The sequence below is a fragment of the Beta vulgaris genome, chromosome 3 (genome assembly GCF_026745355.1).
Source record: "Beta vulgaris subsp. vulgaris cultivar EL10 chromosome 3, EL10.2, whole genome shotgun sequence".
Lineage (NCBI taxonomy): Eukaryota > Viridiplantae > Streptophyta > Magnoliopsida > Caryophyllales > Amaranthaceae > Beta > Beta vulgaris.
Window position 1 is genome coordinate 1,554,607 of NC_079204.1, and position 19,837 is coordinate 1,574,443.

The 19,837-nt window shown below is 35.0% G+C and overlaps 1 protein-coding gene across 1 annotated transcript; it reads right to left on the reverse strand.

Moving 5' to 3' along the window:
• Positions 1–2,663: 2,663 nt before the first annotated feature.
• LOC104887962 (RING-H2 finger protein ATL1) lies at positions 2,664–4,761 on the reverse strand. The gene has a single exon (XM_010672752.4). It carries the CDS (start codon positions 4,025–4,027, stop codon positions 2,963–2,965), a length of 1,065 nt encoding a protein of 354 aa, XP_010671054.1. The 5' UTR covers positions 4,028–4,761; the 3' UTR covers positions 2,664–2,962.
• Positions 4,762–19,837: the final 15,076 nt, after the last annotated feature.

Genomic DNA, 19,837 nt, shown 5'->3' on the forward strand with positions numbered 1-19,837 from the left:
TGGATTAAATGGAGTAAAACGCCTTAGAAAGAGCGGTACATAGCATCGTTCCTTGTTTAGGAACGTTTTTTAATATATTTGTATTAATTGACTTATACAAAAGCTTGAATGAGACCTATGTTTCGGTTTATAAACTTCGGTTAGTATTATGTGCATCACAATAAATTTATCGATTTTTTCACCAAATACCCCTGACAAATAAATTTATTCACCAAATACCCCAACTTTTTTCAAAATTCACCAGATACCCCTAACTTTTAAAAAAATTCACCAGATACCCCAGATTTTTTAAAAAAATGACAAATAATACCCTTAATGACTAACGGCGGTTAACTCCGTTAGTCATTAGTGTTATTTGACCCTAAAAACCCTAAAGAACTCTAAAAAACCCTAAAAAACCTAACTAACTCTCTCCCCTAACCCACCACCCCCAGCCCCACCACCCAGCCCCCTCCCCTTCCCCGCCAGTCGCGCCACCTCCCTCGCCGGCAACCCCATCCCCCTCGCGTCGCCTTTCCGGCAGCCCCCTCCCCCTCCCTCACTCTCGTCGTGCCTCCCCTCCTTCCTTCCTTCGCGCTCCTCTTTCCGGCAGCCCGTTTGAGGCTCGGCCCGTTGTCCGCTACGTAGGTCACGTGCCTGTCACGGTCAAGAAATTTTATTTCCGACCCGCACCGGCACGATCCTGCGTGGGCCGGCTCGCGGGCCGAACGCTCCTTTTCTTTGTTTTTTTACCCTAAAACTGTCAAAAATACAACATAAAACATGAGTTGGCCCGCTAGCCCGTGGTCATGGGCCGGGTCGTGGACAAAATTTTAAAATTTCAAGCTCCACCCGCCACTCATGGGCATGGGCCCGACCCGACCCGGCCAGGCATTTACTCAAGCCCGGCCCATGCCCACCTCTAGTAGAAGATAAAGAAGGAGGGAGGATAACATATAATCGGTTGGCTAGTTTCGATTGATTTTCAGATTAAATCATATTAGACTTGTTTTTTATTAGAGCCTCTTTTCTGAATTCAGTATAGATTTTTCTAAACAACCCTTTATTATTTTCGTTTGTTAAAAAAAAAACCCTACTTTGATTTAGCTTTACGACTAAATTAATCTTGATAACATTTTAAGGTAGCAAGTGTTAGACTAAGATCTGGGAATGGGTCGGACCGGGCCTGTTCACGAGCTCGGCCCGCGGGTTTGGGAAAGTGACGAGACGGGACCGAACCGAGTCTGAAATTTCCAGATTTTGTTCACGGCCCGGCTCAGGCCCACGGGATCGTACCTCCTGCTGGCCTGACCCGTGGTTTATGTTGTTTTTTTTGGATTTTTGATAGTTTTAGGCTAAAAAAACAAAAGAAAAAGGAGTTTGGCCCACGAGCCATATAGGCAGCCTTATGCCGGTACAGGCCTGAAATAGAATTTTTTGACCATGACCGTGTCACGGCCCACATAGCAAATATCAGGTCGAACCAGGCCTCAAGCGGGCTCATGCTAGGTCGATCCGGCCCGCGTACTGACACGACCCATGTCCAATCTACTTGTTAGTTTCCCTAATGAAAACATCTAACCCAATCTCGTTTTTCCTTTTTGTTTTTTTACCCCTTTATAGCATCCAAAAAGAAGAAAGGCCTACCAAGTAAAGAAAATTGAATTTCCAACCAAAGTAAAGCTCAACTTCAACGACCATAAATTAGGTGGAAAAAGGTTCACGGAGCATTTAAATTGCGAAAGCACCGATTTTCCTTCTAGGCCCCATCATGGCAACTTTTTGAGGTAAAATTGGTCTATAAACGTGAGTGTAAAGTTCACAAAATCTTCTTTGGAGTTGTGGAAAGATGATTCAATCATGAAAATGAAACTTAAATATTTGCCTTCTAGTGAAGTAATAATTGATTATGATCATAAATTATAATCATGGCTGTAATCCAACAAAAATTTACTCATTGGGCCATTAGTCCTATGTCACATTGCATTCAAACCTAATACCAACAAAGATATGGTGGTAGACTAGTAGGAAGAAGATAAAGTTGGCAAGAAAAAAACAAAGATAGCAATATAATAGCACGATTGGAAATTTTGTTAGGAGGTCATTTTTGTTCCTTTAAGTTCTTTCCTTTCTATTTTCATCAATTTAATGAGTTTATTTCTCCTAAACTTTTTTCTTTTTCTATCATACATCGTTTCAGTTGTTAAATCAATAATTTCACAGTTTCTCATAATCACATTTTCTTGCCTAAAATATAATAGGATAAACTTTCACACGCTCCCTCCTCTTTGCCTTTGTGTTTGGAGTTACACTTTTTGGTATAATTAGAGAAAGAAAGAGAGATCCAAAATTATTTGTTATGGGGGAAGGGTTTGGTTGAACTAGCTAATACAATGAGATTAATGTCTTGAATTGACTACTTAGAGTCTTGTGTAGTATTTTGATGCTACAAGAAAATTATTTGCAAAAATTGTTACAAACATGTTCTTTTTATAACCTTATTGAGACTCGTATATTTGACGTCTAATAGATTGAAAATTGTTAGATGATGGTATGTAGTCAATATATTCAAAGCTTGTACTCTCGCCATTTAACGTTGTCACGATCAAAATTGCTTTTCATTGTACTGAAAATTATGTATCTTTTATGTATCTCATTATATAGTAGTTATCACAAAAGAAGGATCTCATAATATTTTTTCTCCGTCTTCATAAGATCTAATAGCAGCATTGACATATATCTGTCTAGAATCCTAATAATGAAATTCACACTAACTCTAACATAAATTTAAAAAAAATAAAAGTACAACACCTTTAAACAAAAATCTTAGAACAAAATTTTTTTCTATAACAATCTATCTAATTCTTACACCCTTCCAAATATACAAACTTGTACATCCTAAATTACACTAATCAAACAAAAAAAAAAATAAACAACCCAACATCCCCACACCCCCAAAAAAATTAATTAAAAAAATTAAATCTCATGGATCCAAATGAACTGGTTGAACAGAGCATTTTGAACCTCTTCCATAACCAAATGAAAAGATAGATCTTCTAATTTTACTACTATTACTACTACTACTACAACTAATTTCACTTTCTTGCCAATTATTCCTACCACATTGTTGAATTTCAATACAAAATTCTCTATCACTTGATAAATCCATTGAAATTGACCTTCTTATTGGTTGAATTTCAAACTCTTCATCTTTCTTTCTCATATCAATCAACTCATCTCCCATACTACAAACATGCCCAAATTTCTTCCTCCCTTTTTTCTTATCTTCTGAATCTCTACTCACCAATCTTGGTTCATCCAAATTATTCCCTTGAATTTCAATCACAACAAAATCATCATCATCATCATCTTCATCTTCATCTTCTTCATTTTCATCACTTAAATTCTCACTATTTGCACCTTTTTCTTGAGATTGAGGATGATAATTAATCATATGTTGTTGGGTATTATACAAAATCGAAGCAGGAGAAATCCCAGATCGACAAAGTGGGCAATTTGCGTTACTCTGCAACCAAACATCGATACAATCGATATGAAAAGCATGACAACAATATGGAATAACGCGTAGTTTTTCTCCTTCTTCAAACTCGCTTAAACACACCGCACATTCGTACGACGAACCATTCTCGTGTTGTTGTTGTTGTTGTTGTGATGTTAAATTTATTGTTGTTCGTTCTTCGCTCATTTTCCTGAACTCAATCACGGGTATAGACCGTATCAAGGCCTCGTCGAGCCCTTTATTGATGGCGGCATTATTGCCGCCATCGAGAGATAGATTGTGCGTAGTCGAGGATTCGAGGTCGTCATCCGGGTCTCGTACGCGGGAGAAGAAACGGTTAAAAACGTCGACTCTATGCCAGTTTAAGCAGCATTTGATGACGAAGATGTAGTAGCTGAGTAGAAGGAATGCGGTTGCTAAAATGCCGATTACGGCGATGGCTATAACGGGGAAACTGTTGTTTCCTGGGGAGTGGAGTGGTGCTGGCAGGTGGAAAACTGGCGGAGGTGGTGGTGGTGAGGGAGACATGGAAGAGTTATCGACAACGGGGAATTTTTTTGGTACAACTGTTGCACCACGTCACAATACAATCCTCTCACTGCCTCGAATAAGTAAGGATGTTGTTAGTGTTGGGGTGGGAAGGTAGGAGTTACAACTGCTATACCACGTGACAATACAACCCTCTCACAACCTCGGAAAAAGAAGGATGTTGTTGGGGCTAGGGTTGGAAAGTAGGAGTTACAACTATGTACCATGTGACAATACAACTCTCTTATAACCTATGTAGCATGGGTACTTCTTCTAGGTGACGTACCCGTACCCGCACCCGATACGATACGTATCCTGTATGGGTACGTGTACCCTTTCCTAAAATTTCAAAATCTTGCCGTTTTCTGTCCCCGTACCTGAATCCGCACCCGTACCTGTATCCGTCTATGTGCAACCTAGCTTATAACTTTATGAATAAGGATATTTTTAGGACTAGGGTGGAAATATAGGAGTTTTAAGGGGGTGTTTGGTTGGTATAATGGTAGTGTTTTACATGAATGAATTTATTGGGTGTTGAAAGTGAGGAGGAAACAGGGGAGGAGAGAGAAAGACAAGTTTAGGAGGAGGTGGGAAAAGAGGGGGTGGAAGAGGTTTATAAAAGAGTGATGGGTACGAGTGTCATGGTAGTTGGTTTGATTGTTGAAATTTCTGAGTAGCCAGCCAACCATGAGAAATTTTGGCAGAGAAAAATATTTGTTTAGTACAACTGTGGAAGTACTCAAAGTCTCAAATCTAGTCTACCACAATCTCTTTTTTACTATTAGTCCTGGTTTTTTTATTGGAAAAAACAAATCTAGTGTTTGGGTGATGAAGTATTAATGAGGTCTTATGAGTTATGAAGAGTGCTTATCCAGGTAAAAGTTCTAGAAATTAGAAAAGTTAAGGGTAAGAGATTTAGGGCTTTTTTTGGGTTACACGGAATTGAATTGGACTGAAATGAGTCAAACAACAATAAAATAAAACTGTGTGAAGAAAGTAGTTGAACTAAAACTATATCGAAAAGAATGAGGCCTTATTATCGTAGACTTTTAAATTTTGTTCGACGAATTATTTAGTAGTTGGTTAAAAATGGCGGTAATTGAACTGAAATTTATATGTAGTGAAGAAAATCATGTACATACCCATGATAGTGGTACTTTATCCTAAAGTGTTTATTTTCTTTTTTATAATTCATTCCTATCAAATACCACCTTATAAGTGGTAATGAAAATTAATCCCCTTGGAGAAAAAAAAAACACACAAACTTAGGGGTGAGATTACTTCCCAATAAAGGAAAAACACAAATTTCGGGGTTAAAAGTGTCTTCTCATGGAGATTTTAAGGGTGTTTTCCTTGTAAAGTTAGATTTAAAAATTCATTCTCATTAGCACCATTTATTACGTCTATCAAACGGGCAGTGATAGTTTATACAATAATGTGCCCAAGACTTTACTTAGTCATGAGAGGAGTCTCGAAAATCAAAACTTTATGCTTTGCATGGTTATATTGTACTCATTTTATCTCAAAATATAGTGTTTTTTTTTTACGCGGTCTACAAGATATACATTTGACTTTCAATATATTTAATTCCTTATTAGTAAAAAAAATATAAAAAATAATATTATAAAACTACACATTAAGGCGAATCTAACAGATCTCACGTATAAGTTATTTTTTTATACATACAAATAAGAATATTTGGTCAAAGATTTTAGAACTTGACTCGAAAGAGAGAAACAAGCACTCTATTATAAAAAGGAGGAAGTATCATCCAACAATTACTTTTGTTGTCCAATTAAAAAAATCCGAAGGAATTATGTTCTATAACTTGTATTACATTTATTATTAATGTCTATCTGAATTGACAAGAATCTTCCCACAATGAATGAAGAAAAAAAGATATTAAGGCTATGTTTAGTTGACCTGAAATTTTCTGATACGAACTTATCTGATCTGATCTGAACTTTATTTTTTCTGATCTGAACTGATCTGATCTGATCTGATTACAAGATCTTATCTTATAGATTTTTCTCAATGTATAAGAAAAAATATAGTCATGTGAGGTCTTGTTTGATTCGTCTCAATGTAATTTATTAATATTCAATTATTATAATTTTTACTAATATATAATAAAAGATATTTAATAGTAATAATGATTTTTAAATATAAGCATAATCCGATCTGATCTGATCTGATTTCATCTGAACTTATTTTTTCTAATCTGATTATATCTAAAATACACAAAAATAAGGTGAACTAAACATAGCCTAAGCAATTAGAGTCTAGGTATTAACGATTGACCCATGGATGATATAACAGGATTAGTCAATCCAAGTCGTATCTACTAACTAAATTTTAATTATTTCATCGAAATGTAAAATATAAATATTCAGAAAGTGTGGACTTTGTCCACTATCCATCCATGATCCATCTACATGTAATCTGTAGTATTTTCCAAACTGAAGTATTCAGAGAGTTCGGAGTAGATTTCTCGATTGTTGCGACCTTACTCTAATACTCTATCATGACTTACACTTATTTTAATAGGGAAAAACGTTGAGGTGTCGAGACATAACTGTGATGTTCATGTGTCAACATATATGATGCCAATGACAATTCACCGTCAACAAAGATGGGCATTTTCTTTGCTCTAGTGAGTAGTGACGTTCACATACGTCCATTTTTATTCAATATTAATGTGTACGTTCTCAATGTTTTAGATCAACAATTGTTGGGGAAAAAAGAAAGAATTTTGTTCAATAGCTAACTTGTGTTTGTATTATTTTTCTTTTTCTCAAGAACTAATATTTTGGACCACTTGAATTGTTGAGCATGACAATTGACAAGATAAACCCTTAAGGTTTCATGATTAGGGGACCAATATTGTGGGGGACGACAATTGTCCATTCATTTTTATAGAACGTATCATGTTTTTTCTGATTGTGGTGTTCGTAATTCTAGAATGAGGTGATCGTGAGTATGATTTTCAATTTCTTTCAAGAAAAATAAAATTCAATTTAATAGAATATTAATTAGTATAAAAAACTTTTCAAACCTTGTTTTACCATAAATTAAATTTTTTGGTCGACATATATCTACTAGACCATCAAATGTTTGTATCACATACTTTATATGTTCAATTTTTTTATCTTTAACGTTTAGTTTTTTTTCTCTGTATTTCATATACTTAAAAGCAGACTATTTTAAAATTATATCTCCCAAATTAATTGGCTCACTGTACTCTTTGTATTCAAGCAAATGATTTTCCATCTATCAATTGCAAATTGGTGATAAATGTTCTTCCTATGATGTTATAATGTTAATTCCCACTCTTTTGATATCCAATTTTACTCATTTTTTCCTAAATTCTACTATATTTTCAAGAATCTTTGTAAGAAAGAAAGTTGGCAAGGGGTGGTACCACCCTAAAATTTTGACCATCGACTAATAATTGATCCCTAGACATTCATACTAATAGCAATCCCTAGGCTTTTGTGCCTACCTTGGGTAGTTGAATTTAGAGCATTAATTTGGAGTTTCCTTGTCATTGAAGCTCATTTGCTTCAACATTTGTAATCCACTGTTTTTTTTTTTTGTGGTGGACCTTGCTTACATTGGTCCTCTTCCTTTTTCCCATGTCTTTCGGAATTCAGAGTGCATGCATGGTCCCCTTTTACTACCCTAACTCTAGTTAGTAGTTAGGCACTTATTTGAGATTGATGTATGTACACTTGTGCCTAGCTTGTGCGTAAAGTTGCGTTGTGCGAACATATTTGTAGGATTTTGGCCCCTCAACTCTCTCCTCATTCTTCGGGTTTTTAGTCCCTTAATTGTACTAATAATCTTTGTAGTGTTTGACCTAGATTACAATAGAGAGATCCATCCACATATTTGCAAGTGACCACATATTCTGCTTCTTTTCATATAGGCTCCGTTTGGTAGGACGTAAAACGTTTTACTGGAAAACTGTTTTCCTCTATTTTCAATTTTACATTGTTTTGTTGGCAAAGTGTGTAAAATCATTTTCCCTTGGGGTAAAATAACTCTCACAATAATGGGAAATCATTTTTCCTTCAAAATGAAGGGAAAACTGTTTTCCTTATCTTTCTTGTACATTCTTCTCACTACCTTCTTAATTTCCCATTCATTTCATCATTTTTCTTACATGAAACCAAACGACGGAAAACTAATTTTGGAATTGTGTTTTACATTGTAAATTATTTTCCATGAAAATCATTTTACACTGAAAATGTTTCACGCACTACCAAACAGAGCCGTAAGGTTGTTTTTTTTTTTTTTTTTATATTCTCTTCTAGAGTTTGACTAGTTTGCATCATCATTTTAGTTAGCATTAAAATTACACAATGCTTTGAGAACCATATTTTTGCTGACTGATGGGTTTTAAAATATACCGCAAGTGCACGGTGTCTGTTTAGCAGAAACTGGCAAATACGGGTCGATCCACAGGGAGAGGAGTTCTACAGATTTATATCAATTATCTAACTACTTCCAGAGAGGAAAATAATTGAGAAAATAACTAGGCTAGAATGAACTAGAACGCAGAAAAATGGGATTTTATCAAATAATTAAAAACCTAGGGCAATCGATCGGTCCACCATGCTTATACCAGTTTAATCAATATAATATAATTCAACAACACTTGGATTGAGATTCAAATAAATGAAGTAATTCGTTAATCCTTGGTCAGGCATTAACAACTCCTAGATTAACATATGCCAGTACGGTCGCTCAACATAATCAAATCTACCTATTGTAATAAGCCTCTAATGAATATGATCTTTCGATTCTAATTCTTATTAGCTAAACATAACTCATGATATTGCGCAATTACATGAATTAAGCAAGTATAACAAATCAATAGGAATTATTCTAATTCAATCCAATTATTGAAGAACATCAAACCACAATAAAAAAGGTATAAACATGGCTTCCCTCTCTAAACCCTAGAAATAGACTACTCACTCATGATGATATTAAACGCAATAAACATAATCAAAGTAAAAGAATTCATGAAATTAAACTAAGTAGAGAAGAATACCAAGTGATTGAAGAACGATGAAAAAGGAAATCGACGATCTATATAATCTTCAAATGTAAAGGTTCAACAAAACTAGAGAGAATAAACTAAGTGTTTGGCCCTAAAAAACGTAGAAAATAAGATCCGTTTAATGAAAATACTAAAAACCTATTTATACTAAATACAAAACCGGCTAAAAAAACCCGAAAAATCGCGTCCTGAGAGTCCGCCCGGTCGGGCGACGGTGATCGCAGACTTGCGACGAAGGAAAAATTCCGCCCGGTCGGGCGCGTAAGCGTTTTTCTTCGTCTGATCGCCCGGTTGACCGGGCGAAATAAAAGATGAAAAATCCCAAGTATTGAAGTTCGCCCGGTCGGGCGCGTAAGCGGTTTCTTCTTCGAACGCTGCTGGTGGCTAAGTATGAAACTTCGCCCGGTCGGGCCACGCCGCCCGGTCGACCGGGCGAAGGTGTTTCCTCGTCTTTTTTTTCGTGGAATCCAACCAAAACGCTCATTCGGTCTTCCGGATACGCCTTGGACCTTGTGTGACTGTTAGACTTCCGTGTTGCGACTTCGATAAAGGTGCAAAGTACCAAATCCGCATCAAAACCTGCAAAACACGACAAGAACTCCAAACACATCAAATTCACAAGAAAAGAGCTCGAAAGAGCTCAAATCGACTATCAAAACTAAGGGGATTAGAGTAAATAATCTATGAATAATGAACACATCACTGACAAGGGTAAGAATATTATTGTGCCCCTTTATTTAGTACAAAATTGCGAGCTAAATATCCTTACTCTTTCAATTAAGCTAAGGTGTGTTCTCTTTTAAATTTTTTGACTTAAATTAAATTATATATATAAGAAAAAAATACAATCTCAACTTCAGGGGCGAAGTCAGATTTGGTTGTGAAGGGGGGGTACGGTGTTCAAAAAGAATTCTAAACATACTTGTTGAAATCGAAGGGGACCAGTTTACCAATAAAACAAGATACAACCATTGATTACCATTGATTTTCTTCAAAGCTATATTGAGGCATGCAGGGGCCATGACCCTCTTAGGTGCCAACATAATTAACCTCGCTACTGCTCAACTTTAGATTGTTATTTAAGAATAATCGTCCCAAGTTTTAAGTAAACCTTCTCAAATTAAAGTAAAGGGTCACTATCTTATGTTGGTTAAACTATCTTAGGTTTATGGTACTATATAAGAAATACAATAGTTAAGATTATTTTGATAAAGTCTCATGAAAATTATGATTATTCTAAAATATTTTAAAGTTGAGAATATTTTTAAGAAGTGATAAGTGAAAGTACTTGGGATCATTTATATCGTTTTTGAGTAATCATTATCAAAGTTTATTGTCATTATGAACTTCAATTAAGTACTCTTTATTGTTATCTATCTAAGCTTAAAGGAAGTATAAGGACTTATTTTTCCCTATGGTGTGTTATCTAAGATGCATATAGTAGTGCCATAGCACTAGATTAAGAGGAGGTTAGTTTCCCCCTCCATGATGTTTTGGCATTTTTGTCTCGGGTCCGGTCGGGCGGAGCTCGCCCGGTCCGATCGGCGAATGTCAAAATTCATGTTTTTTGAATTTTTTTCGTTATTTTCTTGGATTCCTTTTGTAACCTTCTCTTAGTTACGTGGTTTAAGGATAGTTGTTATCCTTATAATGGTGATTTTTTTTAATCCATAATTTCTTTTCATGATGGGAGTTTTTATTCTTCATTGTCATGTATTTAATTGGATTGATTATGATCATTGGATTCCTTAGAGTCTTTTGATTTATTTGGGATGTTACTTCTCCTTCTTTAATCCTATAAATATGATTCATTTTTCTGATTTTGTAGCACATATCTTTATTCTCTCTCTTCTTCTTTTTCTTTTCTTAATTCTTCTTTTTTGGGCATAAGTTTTCGTGACTCCATACCTAAGAGTGTCATTGTGCGTTGAGAGTTGTGTAAACCTTAGAAAACGAATCGGTGATAACAATTGTTCATCCATGTTGCACCAAATCTCGTTTTCAAGGCAATGATTTGTTTACCACGACACAACAAGTTCATAATATTTGTTTCTATATTATTCTTCATTCTAGCCTTGAAAACCTTTAAATACACCACTCCATCATCATTCAACAAATTAACAACCATAATAACCACCAATTTGTACCCAAAAAATTCAAAACCTACTTATCCTCTTTTTATGTTAACACTATATAACTCTAAGAAGCACCCTTTCATATGTTTCATAGGGTTTCCACTTTCTTGATTATTAGTTATCCATTGCATGTAAACCTCACATTCATGCACCGGCTAGTTGTCTTCAACTCCCAATCTACCATCTTCATACCTAACCATATGTTAGTCTATTTGGCTAAGGAAAATGAAACATGCATAGCTAGTTCTATATATAGTATTTTAACGACATTATTAGGTTATGTAGCTTAGGCGGCACAATTAATTGGAGTATAAAATGTATAACATGAATATATACTCCCAAAGTCCTACCTACCTTAATCAAGAAATGATTAATCAAGCTTTCTAGCTTATCACCCATGCATGCATACATATAGGCATATGACTAAACTTTCGCAAGATATATACCAACTTATATATCACCCATTCTTTTCTGTTTGTTGCTATTTGCTAGTTGTTTAATTTTATGCGCATACAATGGACAATCTAATTTAATTACTATATAAACCATTCAAATTTATTTCCTACCTAAAAGTAAATGGTTTATTATTTGAAAGAGGTCACAATCAAGTTAACTAACCAAATGATTGAAATTCCTTTCAATTATTGGCATCCATACCCCCTTACATCATATGTCAAATTAGAGAGAAGAGATGTGTTGTATTATTGCTTGTTTTATATCATAAAGATTACAACCCTTTATATAGAGAAACATAACATAAATTTAACCTAACACAACTTAACCTAATGGGCTATGGCCCAATACTCCTAACACCCTCCCGCAATCGTAACGGCAGTAACACGAACGTTACGATTGGACAATCACAATTATTAGGAAAAAAAAAACTCAAATTCTTCAATTCTTCAATTCTTCAGTTTTTAAAATCTTCAAATCTTCAATTCTTCAATTTCTTCAATGAACAAACCTCGTCTCAAGGTACAAGGAGAACCCATAAACCGTGTCTCACGACACACGGAGAGCCAAAACATGTCTCACAATCTGTTTTGAAACAGATCTGAAATTGAGACCAAAGAACCAATCATTTTTTAGAAAGTTGTGATGGAATGATCATCATCACAGAAACAAAATAACAAATTTTCGATGGAATGCACATCATCGACATTTTTAAAAAGAAACTGATCTGTTTTGAAACAGATTTGAAATGAAGATTAAAGGAAACAATAATATCACCAAAGTGGTGCTTTTTTCAGATTCATTTTGAAGAGATGAATAAAAAAAAAGTAATAATAACACACCTGAATCAAAAATAAATCCTTGTGTCATGCCACCAGGAAAATGAATAAATCCCTCGCTAACAACACAGGGCTAAGTTGTTTAAAAAAAAAAAAAATTTGTTCTCAACTTTTGAATTGCAGTCGAGCAAAGAGAACACAAGTAACAAAATCAATTCTCATTTCCCACTTGATCAAAAGATAGTGATGAAAGTATTCGTGAAAAAGAAACACTAAAATCTAATAAAGTAATGTGAACGGAATGGATTAAAATAAAATCAATATTCTTGGATGATAGATTATCACTCCTACCGGTGGATTTAATTGTTTAACCCACCGGCAGGGAAAAATTTGTATACTAATGATCCCAAAATCTAACCTGCTCTTGATACCATGTCAAATTAGAGAGAAGAGATGTGTTGTATTATTGCTTGTTTTATATCATAAAGATTACAACCCTTTATATAGAGAAACATAACATAAATTTAACCTAACACAACTTAACCTAATGGGCTATGGCCCAATACTCCTAACATCATAGTTTAGTACTACAAATTTATGGTTATAACTAATAACTATGCATCTGTAGTTCTGTACTAAATTCTAAATAGTTTTTGTGCGGGCTTTTATTTTCAAAACTAGTTATTAGGCCCGGGCTATACCCTGTGTAAGAGAATTTTCATTTATTAATATTGTACTTTGATATGATAGTACTAAATACTACTTGATCTAGTGGTTAAAACTTTAGTACATGAACTTGAGGTCACAGGATCAAAACCTGTACTGTGCAATTTCTAATTTTTTTTATTGTACATGGATTACATGATCTAAAACGTCCCTAGGGAGAGTGCCACGTGGCACCGTTCCTGGTTTACGCACGCCTTTTAATATATTAGTATAGATGCAAGCTTTTTGGCTGTTCGTTGTATCTTTTTTCCTACCATAAATTCTTTCTCAATGTACATATGCATGTAATTAAGCTTCGAGATTGATGTAATTAAACTTTTTAGCGGAATCAATAAATCAAAAAAGTTGTAATTATCTTTTATTAGTTGAGGGTGAAGTTGTAAGTAGGAATTTTTTCTCTTATGGTTTTTTTTAATAAACCAATAAATTAGGGGGATTCTTTGCCTTCGTGGTCTTCGACACACGACAAGGAATTTTACACATACTTGTCGTGTGTCGAAATAGTAATGAGTCTTGATTCTCTTCGTCAAAGACTTAGTCGAAATTTTTATTTTTTTACTTTTAGATTAATTATTTCTTTCTTATTATTACACATATAAGTAGTGGACAAACTGGAAAAAAAAAGAAGAGAGAGAACAATGTAGAATTTGTAATTGCTTTTTTTTAGTTAAGGTTATAATTGTAAAAAAGGATGGATATCATGTTTTCCCCTCTTCGCTTATATAATAAAGATTATACAACCATATTCATCTTCACTCAACATTCTATTAAACAAATCCCAGTAGAATTAAGTGTGAAATTAGTTTGATGAAATGCTAAAATAATTTCCCAAACGTGTGGACTAATGCCTCATAATCAAAGATCTATGTAGATTGTAGAATCCCCAAAAGACTCTTTTTAGGCATTAACCCCACTATTTTTTATAATGAAGAAAGACAAAAATTTGCTTAGGTCAAAGATTTTGATATTAAAATTCTGACAATTGTTTAAAATTAGCTTTTAAGTGCTCTTCTTTTTTGCCCCTTGAATTCAAGCTGAACTTCTATCTTGTTTTTCAGTCAAAAAGAATAGATGTTGGCACCTGCACAATGCCCTTTCCATGCACGCACAACGGCACAAGTGTGAAAATTTCACATGATCCGTGAGGACTTTCTAGCCGGTGCATATAAGTATTCAATTTCAGAATCATCATCAATTCCTTGATGTGAAAGCTAACTGCTTAAAGTTTGTTCAACATATTCCTTGGGCCAGGGGCGAAGCCAGAACACATAAGCTAGGGGGGCCGATATAAGCTACGGGGGCCAATATAACTAATCGCAAGTTCGGAGGGCCGAGATTTTCACCACTTTTCTATAGAAATTTGACAAGGGGAGGGGGGCCATGGCCCCTGTCAAAACCCCCTGGCTTCGCCCCTGCCTTGGGCATTCAATGTAAGTTTTGCCATGTTTATTGGCTTTTGAATTTTCAATTTGGCTAAGTAGCAAAAAAAAAAAAAAAAAATTAGTTATTGATTTTTTGTTTGGTCGAAAAGTTGCCTTTTAAGCAAATAAAAAAAAAATAGTAGTTTTTTGGATTGACATTTGGCTTGTTGGCGTTAGGGATGGGGAAGGGGCGGGTCCAGTTGGACCCTAGACCCTAGACCCGAACCCTAAATTGTTTTGCAGACCCGGACCCGGACCCTAAGAGTCTGAAAAATTGACCATGATCCAGACCCTCAGGGTCTGGAGGGTCTAGAGAGTCTGGAGGCTTTAGGCCTAAATTCTTTATTTTGCCAAATTTTTAGCATTATTAATATCAATAATCATATGAAATTCGCATGAAACAAACACAAAAAATCGTATGAATCAAACACAAGAATTCGTATGAAACAAACACAAACATATAAATTGAAAAAATCGAAACAAACACAAACTTATAAACTGAAAAAAAAAACGAAACAAACATAATTCCAAACATATAAAATGAAAAAAAAAACGAAACAAACGCAAACATACAAACTGAAAAAAAGAAACAAACAAAACTTACATAAGAGTTCAGAATGGGTAATTTAGTTTATGATTTAGTCATTTAGAAAATCAATTTTTTTAAAAAAAATTAAAATGTATATATTAAATAAGTTTAGGGTCTAAGGGTCGGGTCTGGGTCCAAAATTTTAAGATCCGGACTCGGACCCTAAAAAAATCACTTGGACCCGGACCCTTAGGGTCTGAAAAAGTTGGACCCAGACCCTTAAATTAGGGCCGGGTCCAACAGGGTCCGGGTAGGGTCCTGGACCCATGCCCATCCCTAGTTGGCGTACAAACTCTTTGGGACTTTGTGACTTTGTGACTAACACATTCAGCTTGCATAGATCAAATAAAAAGGGTTGAGCAAAATTACACTGATTTGCAAAGGGGTCTCAGACACATGAGTAGAGTGAGTGACCGCTTTGGATCCTCAATTTCAAGAGGCCCCACCTATATTTTATTTTTCTTACATTTTAGGCTCTTTGAGTTTAGATGGAAAATACATTTGTTAATTTTTGCCGCTAATCTATATACTTTTTTCATATATATTTCATAGCTTATTCTAGTTTTAAGGTATGTCTAAGTTGTCTCCTTGCTAAAAATGAAAATAATATTGAAGTGTTTAAGTAAAATTCATTTTCAACCATTTTTAACAAAAAAAATTAAATAAATTATCAATGATACGGAATTAGAGATCCGTTTTATGTCCTTATAAGACTCATATTTAATGCATGATACATGACCCCTAAATTATCTGAGACGTCTCTGGTGATTTATGTATTGATGAATTGTTGATAAGGCAAATTAACACTTAATGGCAACGTACCACTATACCATAAAAAAAACAACGTTTACTATAAACAATTTCTCTTCATCTTTCTCGTAAGAGTTTTGTCTTTTGATATTTTTTTTTTTTTGTTAAAAAGACATAGCATCGCATTAGTAAGTCAAGTTAGGGCTTAAAACACCCATTACAATTCGAGATAAGTTTGTCATTATAGAAAAAGGGGGGAAGGTTTAAGTTCCCCAATACATTCAATTCACTATCGCTATTACGATAGTTTTTAGCGGGACTATCTGCTACTTGATTCTCCTCGCTCCCCACGAACACAAACCGGGCATCCCTGAACACCTGCTTGTACTCCCTAGAAACACTCAAAGCATGGGCATAGAAGTCAATATGCACTTTCTCTTGATTTAATAGTGTAACAATCTCTGACAATCCGAACAAATCATGATGTATCTGCAACTGTTAGAAACCGCCATTTTCATACCATAAATTATTGCAAGTAACTCTGACATTTTGGCATTCAAGGTATAAATTCTTTTTTGGAACCCAACCACCCAATTCCCCTCTCTCGAGCGTAAACAACCTGCTAATCCCGCAAGGACCTGGGGTGAGATGAACGATGCATAAGTGTGAAGGACCATCCAATTATGATTTATGGGGAAGGGAAGAGAAATGCAACAAGTTCTCGCAGGGGCCTAGATGAGGAGCGTTGACCAGCTTCGGAACCAAAGCGATGAATTCACGGGCCGCAGCGCACGCTCTTTTGAGAACAACTGAAGGGGGGGGGGATAGGAGTAGGGGTGATAATGAGCCTGACAAGCTCGCGAGCAGCTCGGGCTCGGCTCGGTCAAAGCTCGGCTCGTTGAAGCTCGGCTCGAGACTTAAACGAGCCGAGCCGAGCTAGGCAAAGCTCGGCTCGTAAAGCTCGTGAGCAGCTCGTTTATTATTTTATATTAAAAAAAAAAAATTATATTAAAGAAATATTTATATTAAAAATATATTTTATATTAAAAAAATTTAATACTAATTTATATTTTAATTTAGATTACAAATTATATATTTTAATTTGTGATCCAACTTCACCTCTACTCCACTAGGCACTAAAGTCCCACATTGGTTAAGAAAACAAGGATCAACCTTATTTCTTTATAAATAGCTACTACTCCTTACTTCAACTTAAAGTTTAATTTTGTATCTCCTTGGTTGGAAAACAAAAACTATACTTTATTTTCTTCATAGAGGGAATGAAGTATATTTTTAAATATTTGATTATTTAATACTTAAAATATTTGATAATTTTTTCTTTAGCAAAATATGGAGTCCCACATTGAAATTTTAACAATGCTAAGAGGGATTCCAAGTCATAAAAGCATATGTAAACAAAACAAGGGTATAATGAGTTTTTTTTTCTTAACAAAACATGGAGTCCCACATTGAAATTTTAGCAATGCTAAGAGGGATTCCAAGTTATATAAGCATATGTAGAATGAGTTTTTTTATCTTAAACAAAATATGGAGTTCCACATTGAAATGGGATAGTGAGTTTGTTTTTCTTTAACAAACCATGGAGTCCCACATTGAAATCTTAGCAATGCTAAGAGGGAAATCAACTTATAAAAGCATATGATGGGTGAGTGAACAAGCTCACCTACTCGAGCTAAGCCGAGCTCATTAGTCGAGCCTAAACGAGCTCGCGAGCCGAGCCTATACGAGCTCGCGAGCCGAGCTCGAGCCCCAAATTTCCATCACGAGCCGAGCTCGAGCTCGGCTCTCCCAAGCTCGGCGAGCTCACGAGCCGAGCCGAGCCTGGGAAATTTTAAACGAGCTCGAGCCGAGCCCGGTGCTATTCGGGCTCGGCTCGCTCGATAAGCACCCCTAGATAGGAGTACTATAAAAAAGGAACTTATTTCGGATTGTCCAGATTGTATGGCATAAGAAAGTAAAAAGTGTCTTCCAAGGGGTGCCCTGAAATGTCTCATGGCTAGCTACGTTAATGTAGAACCATACATCCTTATCGGTGGTGTCAAGGGAGGTGTCGATAGGGATCAAATCCCAAACCGCTTTAGCATGATCACAATCTCGTAAGACATGAAGGATATCCTTATCGAAAGAGTCACATAAGTTGCAAATGGGGTTGGGAACAATTTTTCTAGTGAAGAGTTGTTGGGTCGGGACTCTACCAATTTGTGTTTTGATGTTGGTTTGTTTATTTTATTGGTAATACAACTCAAGTGTCATTTCATCTTTTAATTATCTAATCGGCTTTCAGCTAATTAGCTCTTAAGTGAAATTTTCTACTAATAGTCTAGTACTAGTAATAGTTTCGGTAATCAAAGTCTTTATTACCAATGAAGTTCTATCGAAACATGTGTTAAGAGTTCTTCTATCATGTTGTCCGAAAAACAGCTTTAAGTAAAGATTCACACCCTTTATTCCCTCAATAAATAAATAGATTCATACACATTCATCATCAATTATATCACCTTGGTCACCAAGTATAACCTACGGTTTCATAAGATGGTGGTCAATAGTAGAAAATGTGTATGAAAGGGATAGAATATAAGAAATCAATGAAATTTTCCACATGGATCATTGCAGTGCACTAGGATTAAGGAAAGACTATATGGCTATTAAATACTCCATGAACTACTTTGATTCCGCGAGATTTGTTTTGCGTGCACTTCTGTTGGCTTTGTCGGTCAATTTTCTTTACTACCTCCAATTTAATTACACTGAGATGTACTACCTTCATTACCAACCAAAAAAAAAAAAACTGTATGCAGCCTTAAGAACTATATATAAGAAGTTAAAAATAGAAATAAGTTGCATTAATTGATCATTTATTACATCGATTGATGCAAAAATTTTCCATAAATTCACAACTTATTTTCATTTTAGGTAGTGTATTTATGTTTGTAAGGGTTGCATATAGCATAACAAAAAAAATTACCCCGTTCGCTTTGCCGAGATAATCAATGATATTTGCCAAAAAAAATGAGAGAAAATGTTCAAATGTATGAGATAAGAGTGTTCAAAAGTTGGAAAGAGTAAAAAGAAAACAAATATTAGATTAGAGGGAGTATTTTTTAAAAAAAATGATAGGAAGAAGTTTTTTGAATTACACTTGGACTGAGTTCCCATCCAATGACCTATTAAAGTCAAACACTTTCCGATATCCCCTCTCTCCCTTAAATATCAAGTAAATGTTTGTGATAAGAATTGAGTTATAGATTTTGTTAGAGAAGATGATAATGCTTATCACTTGAGTCAACATGGCTAATTTTCCAAAAGTCGGGTTTGTTAGTTTTTTACACATCAGTCAAACATTTTGATGTTACTTATGATACATGTTGACTTGTTTGGAGTAGAGAGAGTATATGAGTATAGATAATAGCTGAAAATGTGGGGAAATACGATAAGAAATATTATTATGTTTTAGGTAAAGTGAGATTTGTAGCCTAAAAAAGGCTTATAAAGAAAATTGTGTAGATTATGAAATTTATATATTCCATTAACGACACTGTTAAAACGGCTTTAGGCCTGTTTGACAAAGAGATTAAGGAAAATAGAGGTTTGAACTCATATTAGAGGATTAAATAGTCTATATTTTAATTTGAGTCTTTTATAAAAAGAAGTTTGAAATAACTTATTCAAACCAAAAAAACTTTTCTTGAAAAATTAGTGAAGCAACTTTCCGCCTAGATGCTTGAGAATGAGTGGGTAAAATCACGTTTATATTTTTTTAATGAAAAAGATAATTGGTCCGAAAACCAACTCCTGCCAGACTACTAGCCTGCAGGAGACACCAACTCGAATGCTGGATCAAGGATAAACAACCCATAAGACAATAGGC

Excerpts from the sequence above, each read along its gene's own strand:
- LOC104887962 (XM_010672752.4), bottom strand. The coding sequence starts at position 4,027 with ATGTCTCCCTCACCACCACCACCTCCGCCAGTTTTCCACCTGCCAGCA.